The following is a 17,231-nucleotide window of genomic DNA, read 5'->3' on the forward strand; positions in this document are numbered from 1 at the left end:
GTCAGCGAAACATGACGACGACTCTTCGTGTGCATTGGTTAGAATATTTATGGTAGCTATTGTTGAAATAATATAAAAATAAAACTTATTGTATAAATTAAATTGATGCCTGAAACAGATGGATACTTAAGAAATAAACAGAAAATAGAGTGCAAACATAATTCCAGTTCACTAATCTTATACTAATCATGCCTACCTTCACCACTGTGTGCTTAAAATTGACAACGATCATTTTCTAATGTTATGTTAAATCGATAAAATAATGTAGATAGATACACGGCTTAGTAAAAGAAGGACCTAGGTTTTAAATTAAATCATCATCCTCAGAGCCTTTTCCCAACTATGTTGGGGTCGGCTTCCAGTCTAACCGGATTCAGCTGAGTATATAATAGTGCTTTACAAGAAGCGACTTAAATTATATAAATTATTTTTAACTTTACTTCTTTTTAAATTAAATAAATTATATTTACTTAAATAGATCTTGAAACTAAAAAGGTCCTACATGATAGAATGTTATGCAATACTTTCTCTGGTACGTTAAGTCACGCGTATCTCGTTCAGGGTCAGGGCCATAAGGGTAAATGCAGCGCACCCCTCGGTTCATTTGAATAATGACCGCTCTGCGAGCTACCCAGCCAGCTGTGCAGGAACAGAATAAAAAAGGAACTGTTTTGACAGACATTTAGGTTACTTTTTTTTGGGACTTTCAGGTACAATCGCCAATGGTTTTTATTTAAAATAATTTTATATGCAGGTTTTTTGTTAATTTTATTTGGCGATTTAAAAGTAATCGTATTTTAAACGCCATAGGTATATTACCCTACACAGTGCGATACATTTTAGTTTTTAACCTATTCAAATCAAAACGCTTAGTTTTTGTCTTTGTATTCAAGTCAAAATTTGTATAAAAGCAAGTTACCGTTTATTGCAATCGAGAAGAAAAACTAGTCCTTATTCCATCATTCCTCTTTCATTAATATAAACGAGGAAATAAATCAAAGTGCGGATGTTCACCCCTCAGACGAGGGAAGCAATCTGCATAGATTTGGCACGCTTCCAGCTACACCCTCAATCACATCTTGTTTACACTTAAGTACTTACTGCGGGATTGTTCGAAAGAGTTACCGCGGCTCTGGTGCTTATAAGGCCTACGACGGAACACGACGGGTTTTAGTCAGTAATTCTGACACTCCCTCAACGCTGATAACCTATAGCAGAAGGGGTCATTTGATGATTTTTGGCGCCGTCAAAAAAAAGTACTTATTGCTACATGTCTACTGAAATGTAGCAAATCAGCTGTGAAAGTTAACGAAGTCAGTTTAACGAAGAGGCTGACAAATACATATGTACTTCTATAAAAAAAATCATCAATGTATCGAACATACTGCAGGATATCTTGAGAATAACTGTGGAGTTCAAACGACTTATAAACGGTTCTTAAAAATAATATATTGACTGGCTAACTGATTAATCAATGTTAATTAAAAACCGCTGGATCTCGAAACATATAATATTTTTTTACACATATCGTTCATAAAGTGTGAGTAAAGACTCAGAAAATAAAGTAAAAAGAAATAGGATGAGACGTAATTATTTGTGTAGACGTAAAAATTTCGTAAAAATAATATTTTTTATTGTTTATGAGTTTGGTGCAAGGGCCGGGGACGAATGTACGTCGACGTAGCGTCTTGGCCGCTTGCCAATCGGTTCCATACAACGTAACTCCGTAGTGATTCTACCATGAAAATAAACGTCTATGAATAAAATCTTACGGTTTATACGTGTTTCAGTATCCGTTTGGTATTCCGTGCCGTAAACGCATTTTAGCCTTGACTGGTTGTATTGCAGTTAAAACGGTTAGTTTACTTGGTCACGATGGCTCATCAATTTTGGATATCGTATCATCCACCGACTGGTAGGTTCCTTGACATTGTTTTGACCGGAGCTGGTGGTTTTGTTTTGGATTGTTAACGATTTGGTGTATCAATTGATTAGGGAACAAACATGCGTCAAGTGGAGACGAGACTCCACCGATACCGGAGGAAGAACTCGAACAACAGAAGCTTGAACATGAAAAACAGCTGCAAAAGGTACCTAACAACATTAAATCTGAATACTTAAACAATAAACATACATGCTAACATGAAAAACTACCAAGCGTTCCAAAATTCCTCGTGTCATGCCTTCTAATTACATATTAGAGCTGATTATAGTTTTTGTATGATATCTAAAGCTAACAACAATAATTATAAGACAACAGAGCTACTTAAGGTGAATAATTGTTTGAGAAAAACATGCAATATAAACAAACACAACATGCTAATCTAACTGTGGTCCCTTATCTACTTACGGTGTCTACACATGAATTATACTTATTTACACATCGAACATAACATTCAAGGAGAAGGAATGTCAGGCGAGAGAGGCAGAGGAGATCAGACAGCTCGACATTAAGCTCCTTCACCAGCGGGCCATAGAAGCTGAAGAAGACAAGAAGAGAGAGGTAAAACTATTGCCTTACAATTATCATACATTCGCCACTATATAAAAACAAGTAAACATTCCGAAAAATCGCAAAAATGCTTCTCAATTCAAGTATGTAACTCAACGCCCATAAAGTTATAGGTAACGGCATTAACATATTACATGAGGAGTTATTCCCAATTTGTCATTAGTACCGATTGGTCACCAACTATTTTTTCCATAAACCAAATCCCAATTGGTCATCCGAGCAAAATAAATAATTTAATATTTAAATTTTGAGTTCCGATTCGTCACCCGCATAAAATTTCACGTATCAGAGTACCGTCAGAAATAAAAGTGTTAGAAGAAATTTTATATGAAAAACTTCGATGTAGGTAAAGGTATAGCTCTCATATAAATATAATAAAATTTACATTAAAACACAGGTGAAGGCAACATGGGCATTTTATAAACCCGAAAATGTGACACAACAAAAGTACCAGGGGCCCATAACTAGCAAAGAGATTGGATACATAAAAATGGTGAATGATGGTGTAAATTGGTATGTTTATCTACAATTAGGAAAAAAACGTAAAATCCTGACACTCTTGACTGCTATACTCCTGTAAGTTATGCGGTCCTAGTACACGGTGGGCAGTTCCATGGACACTCGTTGATTGGTATATTACTCATCTGATTTATGCGATCCTGGTATTTTGGTTTTGGCCGTGCGGTGTGTGACGCCGTTGAAATCGCGATTTTATTAATAACGTCTTGCCATATTCGGAAAAAACATAACCAAAATAAATAAAAAAAAAACATATTACAATATTGTAAAGCTTATCTTGTTGACAGTACTTTTTACAAAATAAAGTACGGATGACCAATTGGGACTAAGCAAAATAAAATATTTTATTGAATGACCAACTGGGACACGTTTTTTATGGATGCCAAATCACTAAAATGACGAATCGGGCATAACTCTACATGAGTACGCAAGCTCACTTAATTGATAGCTCTCGTAATTGGATCGAATATGGTAAATCTAAACCGATATTTTAAGTGTACCCAAAGTCAAACTTCTAAATTTATGCAACAATTTGAGTACAATTTAGAGGGATTTTATTAAAGACGGCATTGCGAAAGAGTATATACCTATTCAAATAGTAGTAGGTATTACGCACCTTTTTGATTCCTTGTGGCACCCTGGGCTTTCCTGATGCGACCCCGGCGTCCCCCCGGGGGCGGCGGCGCTGTAATTTATTTCAAACAATTTTAAATTACGAATTCAGGTTTCCATAACATAATTTTGTATCTGAAGTTCACGCCTACCCCTATCTTCAATTGTTTTTTTAAGACCAGCTTTAATTATTACTATCTTAGCTAATTGTAGCAGACTATTTCACTACCTATAATTAAGTATGTAAAGTAAAACATAAGTACAATTAAAATTGTTCACACAGCATCTTGCACTGAGCAAGCGAACTTTAAATTAAGTATAACTCCTTGCAAAATTCTACACCGCGTCCCAACCACCTGTTGAACAACAATACCATTACGTATTCAGTGTTTTACCATCCTCTTTCGGGAATTCAAACTTTGCTAGATTTATGTTAAGTTATGCAACCTTTTTTTCATTGTGAATGCAACACTGAGCGTGATTTGCAAGGTTAATCATGAGCTTTCGACCTTATATTCTTTATCCTATACGAACAATGATGAAGCTTACCTGACAAGAAAAATTCTCTATATATATCTAGCTTAGAAAATAGGTGAAATAAAATTACCTGGCATGTCGGTGACATTGGATGTTGGCGCAGATCGCGGAGGCGGTGGAAGGGCTCCGGGGCATGAACACCTCGTGGTCACATCACCGGCTGTGCGACCTCCAGAGACAAGCTGCACGCTTGCGGCAAAGTCGTCCATCCATTCCGGACACCACCAGACATCCGCGGGTAACTCCTCCCTTTGCCTAATATGTCACATTACTTGATATTTGTACTCATTTGTGGTAAAGGACATGCGCGTGTAAATGCAACGGAAAAGTATGTCTCTCTCATAACTGTGGGATGTGATTTGTCGCGCGTCCTTCTTCGAGATAAATCTAAGATGATGGATGCTGTCTCTATGTTCGAGCTTTAAGCTTCGTTTATGTTTTTAAAGCTGCTGTGTTGTTGGATAATGTTATAAAATAAGATCAATTTAATTATACTAAATCGTTAATCTTCATTTTGGTATTTTGTTATAAATGGTTTTGAAGTAACCAAAATATTGATAAAACACATTTCAAAAAATATCAAGGGTTTAATATTTAACCCTCTTTTTCGAAGCTTAACTAAGCCACGAAATATAAAAAATCACCCCAATAATACAGCTACTTGAAAGACTTCGCAAGACATTGAGACAGTTGAAAACTTTGGAAACTTTCATAAACTTGTAGGTATAATGATCGAAAGTTATTTAGAGAATGGATAAGAAACGTTTTTCGCTTGTTTACGTATAGTTATGTTATGTACAACAAAAAAGTAAACAAAGAATAAAGTAAGAAATTGGTGAAGATATGTGTTTTTAAACATTGTTTATCATGCAGTAACAAAAACGTCACTTACTTCTCCAACCGCTCATCTAATTGATCCATTTTTAATTTCCATATCTTGATTCTTCATAATATGTAAAAAAGTACGTTACAAATTGTTAGAAGACCTTCTATATTCGATACTCGCACAAAAATAAACTCAACGTAATTATATTCCAATAAGTGCACCCACGCGTCTACGAAAAAAGTCCAATCAATAAATTTCTAATTTTCTAGATACATAACTGTTGATGTAAAGTGCGTGCGGTACGAAATATGGCTGGCCATCCGTTACATATACGAGTCTAGATACATCTGTTGAATCCGGAAGGGTAGATCAATACTGCACCGGCGGCGGGCTGCGAGGTCCACCAATCTAGGGCATCCAGGCACTTTATCTAGTGCTCATGTCATAAATTATTGAATTTCGACACATGCGCGAATATATTGACCTATAAAAATTGCACGGGGATAGCCGCCAGGAGGAAACTATGCAATAGATGCAACACGGTTCTCGCTGCAACAAGTCGGCTTCGGAGCTTGTTCCGCGTTCACATCTCACATTTTGGAAATTTGAGTTTAATTTATTGAAATGGGGTTCAGTGTTGATAAATTCAGTGTTTCGCGATATTAGTGGGTTATTTTTTTTTTAATTTTCGTCGATTTTTGAGGGGGGCTTCGGCTCACGCCCTTTGAAACAAAGGCGGCCCGGGTCGCCGGCCGCGCCCGGTCCTCAGATAGTTTGAGTGAATATTTTTTTTGTTTAATTTTAATTGTGCGGTTATTAGTGTTGGTGATTTATAGTGAATAAATTATTTTATTTTTTCTGTGCAGAGTATGTTGAAGAAATCTTGCAGCACGCAGCTGACAAAGCCTCAGTCCAGTCACAGCATCGACGACAACGACGGGATCTACCTAAATTTCACCCCGTGTCGCTTCGGACCCTGCCGAGGTAAGCACCATAGGTCAGATATTTCCAAAAATAGATTCGGGTGATAGGGCGTGGTCAACTTTAAAAATAAATCTCAACGTCTGTTTGGGTCATTAAGTCTTTGTTTCTTAATTACTAAGTAGATTCCAAAGTGAGTGTGGTATTTTAAAATTATTTTATTTAAAAAATTTGTTTTCTGTTACTTCAGACTTTCAATCTTTTTGTTGATCCCTCGTTCGGCCTTTGTGAGACAATAACCCTTAGTAGTATTTTTTCACACGACTGGTTCGTAGCACGAGGGCCTACGTCATACGTTTCATTCATCGCGCTCATTCATACAGTAGGTGCATAATGAGGTGGGGTAGGGTATTCTTTGGTCAAACGTGGACTTTGTATACAAGAGGTTGTAGCTTTGTGACGTTGTTTGTGCAGATGAGTCACTGGACAGCGATTGCGGTGAGGCAGCAGGTTGTACCATCACGGTCAGCGCGGAGTGCAACGTTCCCGGGAAGCCGCGCCGGGGCTCCGCAGTTGATATTAGTACAAATGCAGATGATGAGCTGTTCCGTCCACCCCCTCGTCTTGGGTAAGTGATACTCACTAAGCAACCCTTGCCAGTAACGATGCCGAATGTTCTATGTAATTAATGCACACGATTGTCTTAAGCTTTTAGCTGAAGCGAATGATATAAAGCGTGTGTTATCACAGAATATTTCGGTATCTGTTAAGGAAGTGGTCTAGTATTACAGGTAGCTTCCACGCAGATCTTCTGGAGGCTTGGCTCCATTGTCCGGCAATCTACACGGAACCATTCAACTTCGGTGTGACTGCTTTGTTCACCACAAGGAAAATTAATTATTCGAAATACAAATTGACAAGCATTAAGGTGCATTGGCATCGTCAACGAAAGATTTCTTTAAAGAGTTATTATAATTTGTGATACCTTTGCTTTTCCAAAAAAATCTAATTTATCTTTGCATTCAAATTTCATACCTGCAAAAAATGTGCAACAGATAGGGACATAGGAACTATGTAAAATCTCACGCAATTAGCATTTTTCTACATAGTTAGAAATCGGCCACACCTATATGTCTTTGTATAAAATGTTGCAACATCAGTAGCTACCCCCGGCCGGGAAGTCTAGATCGATCTAGCCGACTGCACCGGCCATGACAGTTATGTAATGCACAGATTGTATCTAGTTTGACTACACAAAGTAGATTAAAATCAAAGTAAATAGGATCCATGCATTATCTTCCCAAATCATAAACCTAAATGATTATGAAAAGCATCAAAATGATGGAAATAGTTGCAATGGCGGCTGGGGCTGAATCTAGAAATAGGTCAGACCGGCGAGGGATGCGCGCGCAGCCGGCAGGCGGGCGTGCGCGGTGTGGCTCCCCCGCACCCGCAATACAGTCGCGTAGGGTCGCAGTGAGCCCGCCGACGCGTCGCAACACCACATGCTCAGTACGTAGACCTCCAGGCAACCCTGGTGAGTGCGACACTCTTGCTGGATACGGATCCCTCTCGCGATCACTAACCGACAGTTTATCTACTACTGTTCCTTTGATTTAACCGCGAATATAGTCTACGCTTAGATGTTACCTCGACGTGGATCACTCGATTTTGTGTACCCTTAGCTGACTAGATGTTAGCGTAGGGCTTGCATGCGTCTCTGTGTCTACCTTCCTTGAGTGTGTTACTTAACTAAACCCGCCGTGTCCTATCCTTGGGTTGACTCTGTGGGGTTGTATCTGTGTGGGTCGGTGTGCGGAGGCGTATGAACGTTTCGTTACAGATGAGATGTTTGTAGGGAGATAAGATGCCGTTGCTAAGCGTAGGAGCAGCATGAGGCGTCACGAGATGCAATGCAAGGGGGCGGAGGTGGGCGGCGGCAAGGAGGGCTCGCAGATGTCTCGCAGCGAGTCCACCATCAGCCGCTGCACGCCGCACACCCCGCTGGGCCCGCCGGACAGCGTGAGCGTCGACTCCAACCCCATGCCCACCATCTATCGGTAACTGTATGTTTGACGCGCCGTCGCGGGAGAAGACGTACCGCCGCCACCAGCGCTGCATGACTACTTGCGCTGAGCGATATCCGCATCATACTGTGCCGACTACTGCCTCATTAAGCCTAAAGCGATTCCGCCGACGCGAACTGCAGTAGACCACTACACTGATATGTCTTCTCCCAATGGCAAATAAAGCTGAGAGCGCACTACGCAGCATCGCGCACCGCGATCTTCGCATGCGAGTAGGTATCACAAGAGCCTTTATCTTAGACGGATGTTGCAACTTACACAGTTATGTAACCACCAAGAAAGTTATAGTTCAGAATGGGTGGCTGTAAGTGAGCCGACTAAGATATTGGGTGCGATAGTTTTACGATCGCTTGGCTTGCCTCATGCTGAAGGAGGAGACAGAGTGGGCCGACCCGCAACTCCCAGGTACGACGATATACAATATTATTGTGTCACGTTGTCTCTTCACCTTGCCTTACACCTACTTCCTGGCTTTCAATATAATCCTAGTGTTTACTTCGTCCTTTTCAGTTACGATATTGTTTACACATTTAGCGATCATTCGTTTAGGATAAATTATACTTTGAATACGCCATCACAAAGAACCAAAACCTATGTTTAGGTTTTTGCATGTCACGATATTAGAAAGAACTAAGATAGTACATTTTAAAATTAGTTTATTTATAATTATATTCATTAATTGAGACATGCCGACCGGCAAGGACTCTTGCTACTTACAATCATAGCTTTAGATCATGGACACAACGCTTTAGATTCAACGCATAAAACAACTAGCTATATACTGGTCATTTAGTGAATCAAACTTCGCTTGTAGGTAGATAAATTGTATATAATCATCAGTAGTGCCCTATAGTTAGAAACCTTGTAAATATCAATACATCCACGATAGATTCGATCAAAAATCTTGCGACAAACCGAATCAAAATAAAAAAATAGTCTCTACAAAGATCACGGATCCTGGTATTCAAAAATACAATAAAAACAATGGGAAAAAATCCTACTTTAAATAAAAAATATACGAAATAAATATAAATGTCTAGCGATATTTATAGGGTTTATTATCGTATTTTCATTCAATTTAGCCGGTAAAAAACAAACCATCTTTCGATAAGCAAAAAAAAAATTTAATGATTACAAAATAATAAAAATTTTGACAGATTCAAACTTTTTATATCATAAATACAGTGGTAAGTATTATTTAATATCACAAATAAACTTTAAAATTAGTACCTACATTTATTATGTAATTCTTTTACAAGAGAGGTAAACGAAGTTACAGAAAAAGAAAACTCTCATAGATCGTCAAACATTGAATAAAAACTATCAAGATTGCAATATACTTTATTATGCGGAAATACTAATACAATATATTTACTACAGATTGTCATGAAAAGTTAAAATAAACCGCATCAAAAAAGCAAAGCAAAGGGAAGTTTAGGTACCCAATAGGCTGGCAGCATTACCACAATGCTTAGCCAAAACAAAAGCCAACCTATGGGTCTCGGGAAGTTTCACAAGACTAATTAGAAAATATTTTATTTATTGTATAGGTGTCGGGCACCAATTGCGTCCCTGGATTGTATGGACGACTTCAGTGCAAATTCACAACAGATGTTGGATCAAGGTAGGTTTCTAGACTAAGCATTTTCTTTGAATATCAAATACACGTAAACGTCCGTTTTAATTTCGACTAGGCTAGAAAATGGTTGAAAGTGACTTACGTGGTGCGTTTTCCGCAAGTGTTGTTGGTTAGAGAAAAAGACGTCCTCTCTTAAATGATAAGCAGAACCAAGTCTGAAGTGTCCAACATTTGCAATTCAACAATCTCCTACATAATGCAGCATTGTTGTCGATATTTCTAGAATGTTTTTGACTTGGATTTTCCTGGTCCCGATTTACATAAAATATTCAGATCGTTGACATGTGACTCTTCCTGAAAGATAATTCAAGAAGTACCTATAAGTACTTAGTAATTTTCTTTTTAATTCAAAGTATGCGTTTTCCATTTACAATTTGCAATTTATCAAAAAGTTACCATGAAAAAAGGAAGGGTTCTAACAATAGGGATCAATTCTACAAAGCATAAAGGGGAAAGATAACAACGTTTTCTCTTTGCTTTGTAGAAGATATTGAAGGATTTATCTATGCAGATTACAGAGAGGTGAATAGAGATTACATACTAGCACACACAATACAGAATAGCCAATTTAAATGACAAAAAAAGTAGGGGAACATTTAAAACCTTCGTGTATATAAGTCAGTACATTTTATAATTTTCTGGGCAGCTGGTGAAGTAACTGTCTCGCGGCACATGTCCGCTTATATGGGAAATCACACCACCATGCCATCGGTGGTGACTCCCGGCTTGCGGTACAAGAACTTGGGGAAATCTGGCCTGAGGGTGCCCAACATTGGCCTAGGCCTTTGGGCCATGAACGAAGACAGCGCTGAAGATGTCATTAATATTGCTCTGGAGAATGGCATCAATCTGTTTGATTTGTCGGAAGCACATTGCGGTTAGTTGTGTTTTGTTTTCTTTTTATTCAAGCTCCTATAATATACATTTTTATATCTAATGTTTTCTTAACTTTATTCTATAATATTAATGAATATATAAATAAACAATTACATTTTTAAGAATATGGTGTTTACAAAAATCCCTTTTTAGCAAAAGGGGAGGCAGAATTGGGCAGAGTGTTAAAGAAACGTGGTGTAAGGAGGACAAGCGTTATAATCACAACCAAAGTATACTGGAGTACCAAGTAAGTTCTAGCTTTAGCTGCGTACGAAGCCTCCACTTGATGGTATCATTAGCACTATTCATGAAAATGTCTCATTCACTATTAATTATCGAAAATCATGGAATGTTGGGTAAAATAAAAATACTTCTTTAGATGAACGACCAACCTACTAGCACTTCGAGTTCCTTAATAAAAGCATTGTGCCTTCCCGTTCACATCTGTGTATTAGAATATTATTACATACTAGATCACTGATTTAGCTGACATATGTACCTACTAATATACTTCATTACATGTTCAATTTAGCGTCCAAGGAGTATATTATCTTGTTGACTGTAAAGATGAGTGGTGTAAGCTTTTACTTTGCTGCTAGGATACCTTGCTCTGTAGATGTACACTTACGCTTAAATTAATTCGCTTCACGCTAGCTTGTAGCTAACATATGAACTTTCCATTTAATAGGTTTGCTCCTACTAATAACAGGTCGGATGAAAGAGGCCTCTCTCGTAAACACATAGTTGAGAGCGTAAAAGCGTCACTGGCCCGTCTCCAGGTTGAATATATTGATGTAGTGCTCTTGCACAAAGTTGATCCCGTGTGCCCGATGGAAGGTCAGTTCTTACATTTAAACTAGCGACCCTTAAATTTGAAGTATCTCAATGCTAGTTAAATTTTCAACCCTAAACTGCGCAATATTTTTACAGAACTTGTACGTGCAATGAACTTTGTGATCAATCAGGGTTGGGTGATGTACTGGGGGACAGCTCGTTGGAGCCCAGCTGAAGTAAGATAACATTCCTATAATATCTTTGCTATCTCCAACCTCTGTTGTCTGTTATTGATGCTTATCTGTTTCGTAGATAATGGACGCATATAGCAACTGCAGACAGTTTAATTGCATAACGCCTATAGTGGAGCAAACTGAATACCACATGTTCTGCAGGGAAAAACCAGAGCTTTATATGCCTGAGTTGTATCACAAAATTGGCGTAGGTGAGTATAGAAAAAGGATGCATATATTTTACACCGTTTTTCTTAAGATGCTAATAGGGATGTTGTGTTCTAGGTATGATGGCGTGGTCTGCGATTACTACAGGCAAAGGTCTTGGTCGTGAGGAAATTACTGGGCTATTCGCGAAGTCACGATTCAACAGAAAATATAGCACATTTAGCTGGTGCGAAGAAGATTTGGCTGTCCCTGAGGTAAACCTCTTTACACATCATAAATAGGTACTTCGAGATGTTTTGCGAAATATGTGTTAATTTTAAATCTTTCGTTAAAGGTTCAAATAGCTGGCAGTAAGGAAGCGGTGAATGGTGAAGAGCCACGCACATACGGAGACAAACTTCGAGATCTTTCGAATCTAGCAAATACATTGAGTGCGTATCATTTCTAATATTTCCCAATATTTTTCTTAGTACATTTTGTTAAGTCCTGTTATTTTTTCTCTGTTAGCAGACTGTTCGATGAGCCAACTAGCAGTTGCGTGGTGCTTGAAGAACGAATCAGTGAACTGTCTCCTTCTAGGAGCAACCAGTGTTGAACAATTTAAAGAAAATATTCACGCTCTACAGGTATGTCATCACAATTTTTAATTTGAAGATTATTAAGGATCTCGCACATTGCAGACTTAACGGCAGTTTGTCCGACGGTTGGCAATTTTTTGAGCCAAAACTGGCCAAAACAAACTATCGGCCGACTAAAAGTTTGCGGTATGCATCTTGGGCCAGGAGTTAAACACAGTTCCATTGCAGATCGTTCCACAACTAACACCGGTGATCATGGTGGAGATAGAGCGTTTGCTAGCGAACAAGCCACAACGTCCACCCATGGTTTCAACACTAGCGATGCGCAACCAACAAAATAACAACTCTGTCAGGATTGACATGACGTATGTATCTGATTACGGTCGTTCCAATATTCTATCTATCTGTTCTTTTGCTTACTTGAAATCGGAATTTGACAGCTTTACTTTTCACTATAATTAAGGGAAGAAGTTCCCTCCCCTCAGAAACGTCGCTAGTTACATATATGCTAAGCTAGTTCCTTATAGATGGAATATTAAGAACGGCCGATGAACCTGCTGTTTTTTTTTTGATGTCCTAAGTACTGAACATGGTGTTTTTTGGCCAACAGAGGCGCTACCACGTCAGGAACGGGTTCCCCGAAGCCCGAGGGGGATGTCGTCGAGGCTGAGGCTTCGACCCCCGGTAAGGAGCCCGGACGGGGCTTCTGTGAGATTCAGTGACCGTGGTGGCGCGGAAGCACTGACTCTGCTTCCAAATCTAGTAGATCAAAGGTAAGAACTAAACAGTAAGCGTTTCTAATCGTAAAGTTCTCGCTAAACTCGCTGAAGGTCCAATTAATGACGACAAAAAGTTTGACGAGAAGTTCAACTTGTGTTTCGAACTACAATAAGTATTGCTCCTTTTGTCACTAGGAATCTCTTAAGGACAAGGAAAAGGAAAAAGAAAAGGATTCCAAACCGAAATTCTTCTTGAACAACGCTGGAGAAGTCATCAAACGTACTGGTAAGTGGCTATTTCATTCGACTTTTCAGATGTTGGACTTATAGCCTCATACTGATGGTACATGTATTTTGTTTAGAGCAAGATGGAGTGTCAACTGATGTCGTGATATCAGTGTCATCGTTGAAAGGTAAGCAACCGGCTAGCGGGGGCAGTAAGGTGAAGAAGTCCAAGTCCGACACGGCACGTCCGCGGTCTGCCTCTCTGCAAAGGTCCACTTCAGGACAGTTGTCGATCGGCAGAGACCGCAGGAAATCCCGTCTGGACTTGAACTCGCCAGCCGATCCATAAATTCAATCGCTTATGGACGTAGGAGTACCTGTTATATTCTAGGCCTGTGCATTTACCTAGCATTAGATCACGGCACCTTCCCGCCGACTCTGTAAACATGTAGAAACAACTGTCATTGAGAAGCTCTAGGGCCTTAAGGAAAATCGATTGTTTGTAGATATAGTAACAAGACGGCGAGCCCTAGGCCTTGTCATAAAGTACACTTATTTCTGCATACTTACAACAATATCCTTGGCAAATATCCTACTACCGCACGAAGCAAATACCCAATCGCTATCATGCTCAAAAAGAAAATCCAATCATTAATAACGTCTGCTCTACAGGTAAATCAAAATCATCAAGTTAAAAATTAAAAGGACCTTAAGTGATTAACAAAAGTCTGCAATCGTTGCAAAACTCTGGGAAGTGTTTCTTATGCAAGTAGTTGGATAAAATCCTGTTTGTTGTATTATAAAAATTAACATAAAACAAAATATCTGGTAGATGTTATTGGCACTTGAAATATTAGTAATAATGTAAAAATTGTCTACTGATGTAATAATGCATGTTTAGGGATGTTCGCTGTGAACTACCAAGTAGTGCTAGCGTTAGGTAGATAGGATAAACTTGTAGTCCATTCTATGGGCGTCGAAGTCACCAGCTGCTTAGATAAACACAGGAGATGCATATATAGCGAGTACTCCGCTCTTTAGGAACTATGTTAGGTAAGCGTAGAACGTTTCCAAATTGTTTAACACGGTTTTTAGAAGTCATAGTCTCCCAGTCTTCAGATGAACACCTCAAACATCGGCTATATCTAGGTACTAAGTATCGAGTTTGATAGGTACATAACTTCCCTGTGAAGTGATTTCTCCTTAAATCGGTCTTGTAAATAATTAATCACGGTGAGAATTAGATGATTCCTTTGAAAACTAATCTTAGAAACAGAGTCTACTACTATTAATAATACCTTTTAGTACAAGCGGGGGCCGCAAAACTTGGGACTAAATATAATGTTGATATATTGAACATCTTGTTGACATATTTTATCCGATCTCCAGTTTTGCGGTACCCGTTTTGACTTTCGAGGTTTTTTCTTATATTATAGCTTCCACTGGTCCGCGTTTCTCTTTCTTAAAAGTTGGTAGTCTGGCTTAAACATGGCGTAGCGTTTAATATTCAGCAAGCACGCACCATCGCGAATATATTGAACAGTTTGATATGCAAAATAATTGACTAAATAATCTAGTTCATTCACGTCATAATAACTAATAAAAAATAATATTAGTAATTAGTCATTGTCATCAAGTTAGTACCAAGTGTCAGGGTTCGTCTCGAAAGTCCTCAGAAAATGTAAAAATAACGTGTGCGTGGTCCGTTTGGTCAGTATTAGATTCAAAAGTACCTACGTGGTTGCCGCGACACTAGTTTCGACATAATAATCGGTACCCATTGTCATCCTTTTAACATCAAATGAATGGTCGTTTGGTCGTTGTTAGATAGTCCGTTGTTACCAGGTACGCATAGATCGATAGGGTTGCCTACTGCGACATTTTAAACTAGTAGTTTGCATTTCAGATTGATTCGAATAAAATGGATTAATAGAAACGAGTAACGCAACGCTTTGAATAATGTCTGAAAGTTTTCTATTTGTTTTTTGAAATTAAACTTAACTAAACAGTTCTACAATTGAAAAGCAGACTAACTACATCAGGATAATGCAAGGGATGACAACTTCTTTTCTTTCTTGACCCACTATAAAATCCTCTTTAACATTGCCGACCGCGACGAGTGGCGTCGCGTGCGCATCTAAAATTCAAAAGTTCTGTAATACGACTTCTTATCGACAAAATTCATATTTTTTTCGTCCTCATATAAAACAAATTAAAATCCTTGGAAAATTTGCAAAAATATCTATAAAGTAAAACTAAATAGTTTTTTCAAAAATAGTTGCCCTTTTCTTTTGTTTAGTAACGTAATTCCTTGATAATATATTAGGCATAAAAGGTCACACCGTTTAGAATGCTAATAAAATTAATTCAATTTAACCCTTTATAAGTAGTCTTTAGTAATAAAGGTTTTATCTCACGAAAACGTAACGGTAAGCGGTCAAACGTGTACGTGTAATGTGTATAGATACGTGCTCTAGTGTGCGTGACTACGGCGTAGCATTAGCAAATATGCTAAAGAAAGGACATTGAAAAACATGATTCTCATCTACCTAGCCTTTCCCAACTATGTTAGGTTCGGCTTCCAGATTTATCGGGTGCCTCAACCCAGGCAACCCAATATGAAAGACAAGATTATGTTAAAGATTTAAGAAACATTAATTTATTTATAACAATATCATCTTTTTTTCTGTTTATATAAATTGTAATTCAAAAGCAGTCTCAATAATCTGAGGGCACGGCAGTGCCCCAGCCAAGACTCGAGCAAAGCGGGCACGGCCGTACTATCTTTTCTCGAAGCGTTTCGCGGCTATTTCAGCCCCCTGTATCTTCCATGTGAACAAAGCTAGGAGTTTAGGTTTGCGATGACCAAGAGTAAGTATTAGAACAAACTCAGTCTCAAAATTACAAGACATTTGAATAAATAGTTTACGAGTTATGAGCAATCAAAGTTACACGATTTTGTCACTGACTCACTCACTGACCGATCATCAAAAGTCTAAGGTACTTCTAGCAAACTTAGAACCTTCAAATTTGGCACCAAGATAGGTTATTAGCTACATATAAAGGGAAAATTATAAAAACCTTAAAACTTAATAAAAAAAATTGAAACAAATTTATATTTGCGGTTTTTCAAGAACATTGTGTATGAATTTTGACTGCATTGATAACTTTGTTATTTATTTATGTACAAAATATTACTATTTGTTTTATTGGTACGTAGTGTGGTATATTGTTATCATGTATTAAATATACATACATATGAATAAAAAAGCTAGGTTACAATGAAATGAATAATGATAAAATCTTTCATATTAATGCAGTGCGATAAATACTGCATGCTCGCTCGATAGATGGCGTTGTCCTGGTCTAAATCGCGCTATGGTTTCGTTACATAGCTTAGTATTAGTAGTACTTAAAAAAAAATCAATAATTTCATGTGATAGCGCCATCTACCTCTGAAATAAATCTCTTTTATTCTAATAGATATTCCATTCAAAAAATCGACAATTTCGAAATTGTTTAGTTTATTAAAAAAAAAGTTTTTTTACTTTAAATCTACATATTTAGTTTGTTATATATATTTAGTTAGTTGCATGTAAGTTAATTTAATTTGTTATATACTTAGAGAAGAAAGAGACCTACAAAAAATAAATTAGATCCCACCAAAAACATTAAATGTAAAAAAAAAGCCAATCCTCTACGCAATTCCTCCACCATAAAAAGTTTTGAGATCGCATAGAAGCCAAGTCCTGTTCAACTTTATTTGTAAAAATAAATCAATATTTTGTGACTATATCAATAGTTTTGATCACATTACAATAATATTGTCTTGGCCATGAGCACAAGTTAAAAGTCGCTCCTTGAAATAATGTGTAAATACTATGGAATTGATAAATTCTATATGGACATGATTTCACGATTGGACTGATTAGGGACTGATTGGAATTTGAGATCACCATTGACTAAACATGCGCCATAGTACATGTGATGATACTGACTGTCGGT

General features: G+C 37.9%; 1 protein-coding gene across 5 annotated transcripts; it reads left to right on the forward strand.

Moving 5' to 3' along the window:
* The first annotated feature begins 1,704 nt into the window (after window positions 1-1,704).
* Window positions 1,705-15,795, forward strand: Hk (Hyperkinetic). Of its 5 annotated transcripts, XM_021331884.3 has the most exons (20): window positions 1,706-1,915; window positions 1,996-2,090; window positions 2,402-2,503; window positions 4,284-4,418; window positions 5,873-5,990; window positions 6,402-6,555; window positions 9,565-9,638; window positions 10,300-10,530; window positions 10,683-10,776; window positions 11,218-11,366; window positions 11,460-11,539; window positions 11,616-11,748; window positions 11,822-11,958; window positions 12,039-12,135; window positions 12,212-12,330; window positions 12,511-12,647; window positions 12,893-13,055; window positions 13,197-13,287; window positions 13,364-13,414; window positions 13,899-15,794. In XM_021331884.3, the coding sequence occupies exons 1-17, from the start codon at window positions 1,876-1,878 to the stop codon at window positions 13,002-13,004; spliced, it is 2,007 nt and encodes a 668-aa protein (XP_021187559.1). In that variant the 5' UTR covers window positions 1,706-1,875; the 3' UTR covers window positions 13,005-13,055; window positions 13,197-13,287; window positions 13,364-13,414; window positions 13,899-15,794. The 5 variants fall into 5 exon arrangements, with proteins under 5 accessions (XP_021187560.1, XP_021187559.1, XP_021187561.1 ...); XM_021331885.3 differs by having other exon boundaries at window positions 1,705-1,915; window positions 12,215-12,330; window positions 13,364-15,795; XM_021331886.3 differs by having other exon boundaries at window positions 11,239-11,366; window positions 13,364-15,795.
* The last annotated feature ends 1,436 nt before the right edge of the window (window positions 15,796-17,231 follow it).

Source organism: Helicoverpa armigera, chromosome 1, assembly GCF_030705265.1.
Source record: "Helicoverpa armigera isolate CAAS_96S chromosome 1, ASM3070526v1, whole genome shotgun sequence".
Classification (NCBI taxonomy): Eukaryota; Metazoa; Arthropoda; class Insecta; order Lepidoptera; family Noctuidae; genus Helicoverpa; species Helicoverpa armigera.

What these genes read in the sequence shown, in the direction of transcription:
- Hk (XM_021331884.3), top strand. Translation starts at nt 1,876, where the DNA reads ATGGCTCATCAATTTTGGATATCGTATCATCCACCGACTG. An exon ending in ATGAAAAACAGCTGCAAAAG is followed by an intron (nt 2,091 to 2,401) that starts GTACCTAACAAC and finishes ATAACATTCAAG; the next exon opens with GAGAAGGAATGTCAGGCGAG. An exon ending in TCCCGTGTGCCCGATGGAAG is followed by an intron (nt 11,367 to 11,459) that starts GTCAGTTCTTAC and finishes ATATTTTTACAG; the next exon opens with AACTTGTACGTGCAATGAAC.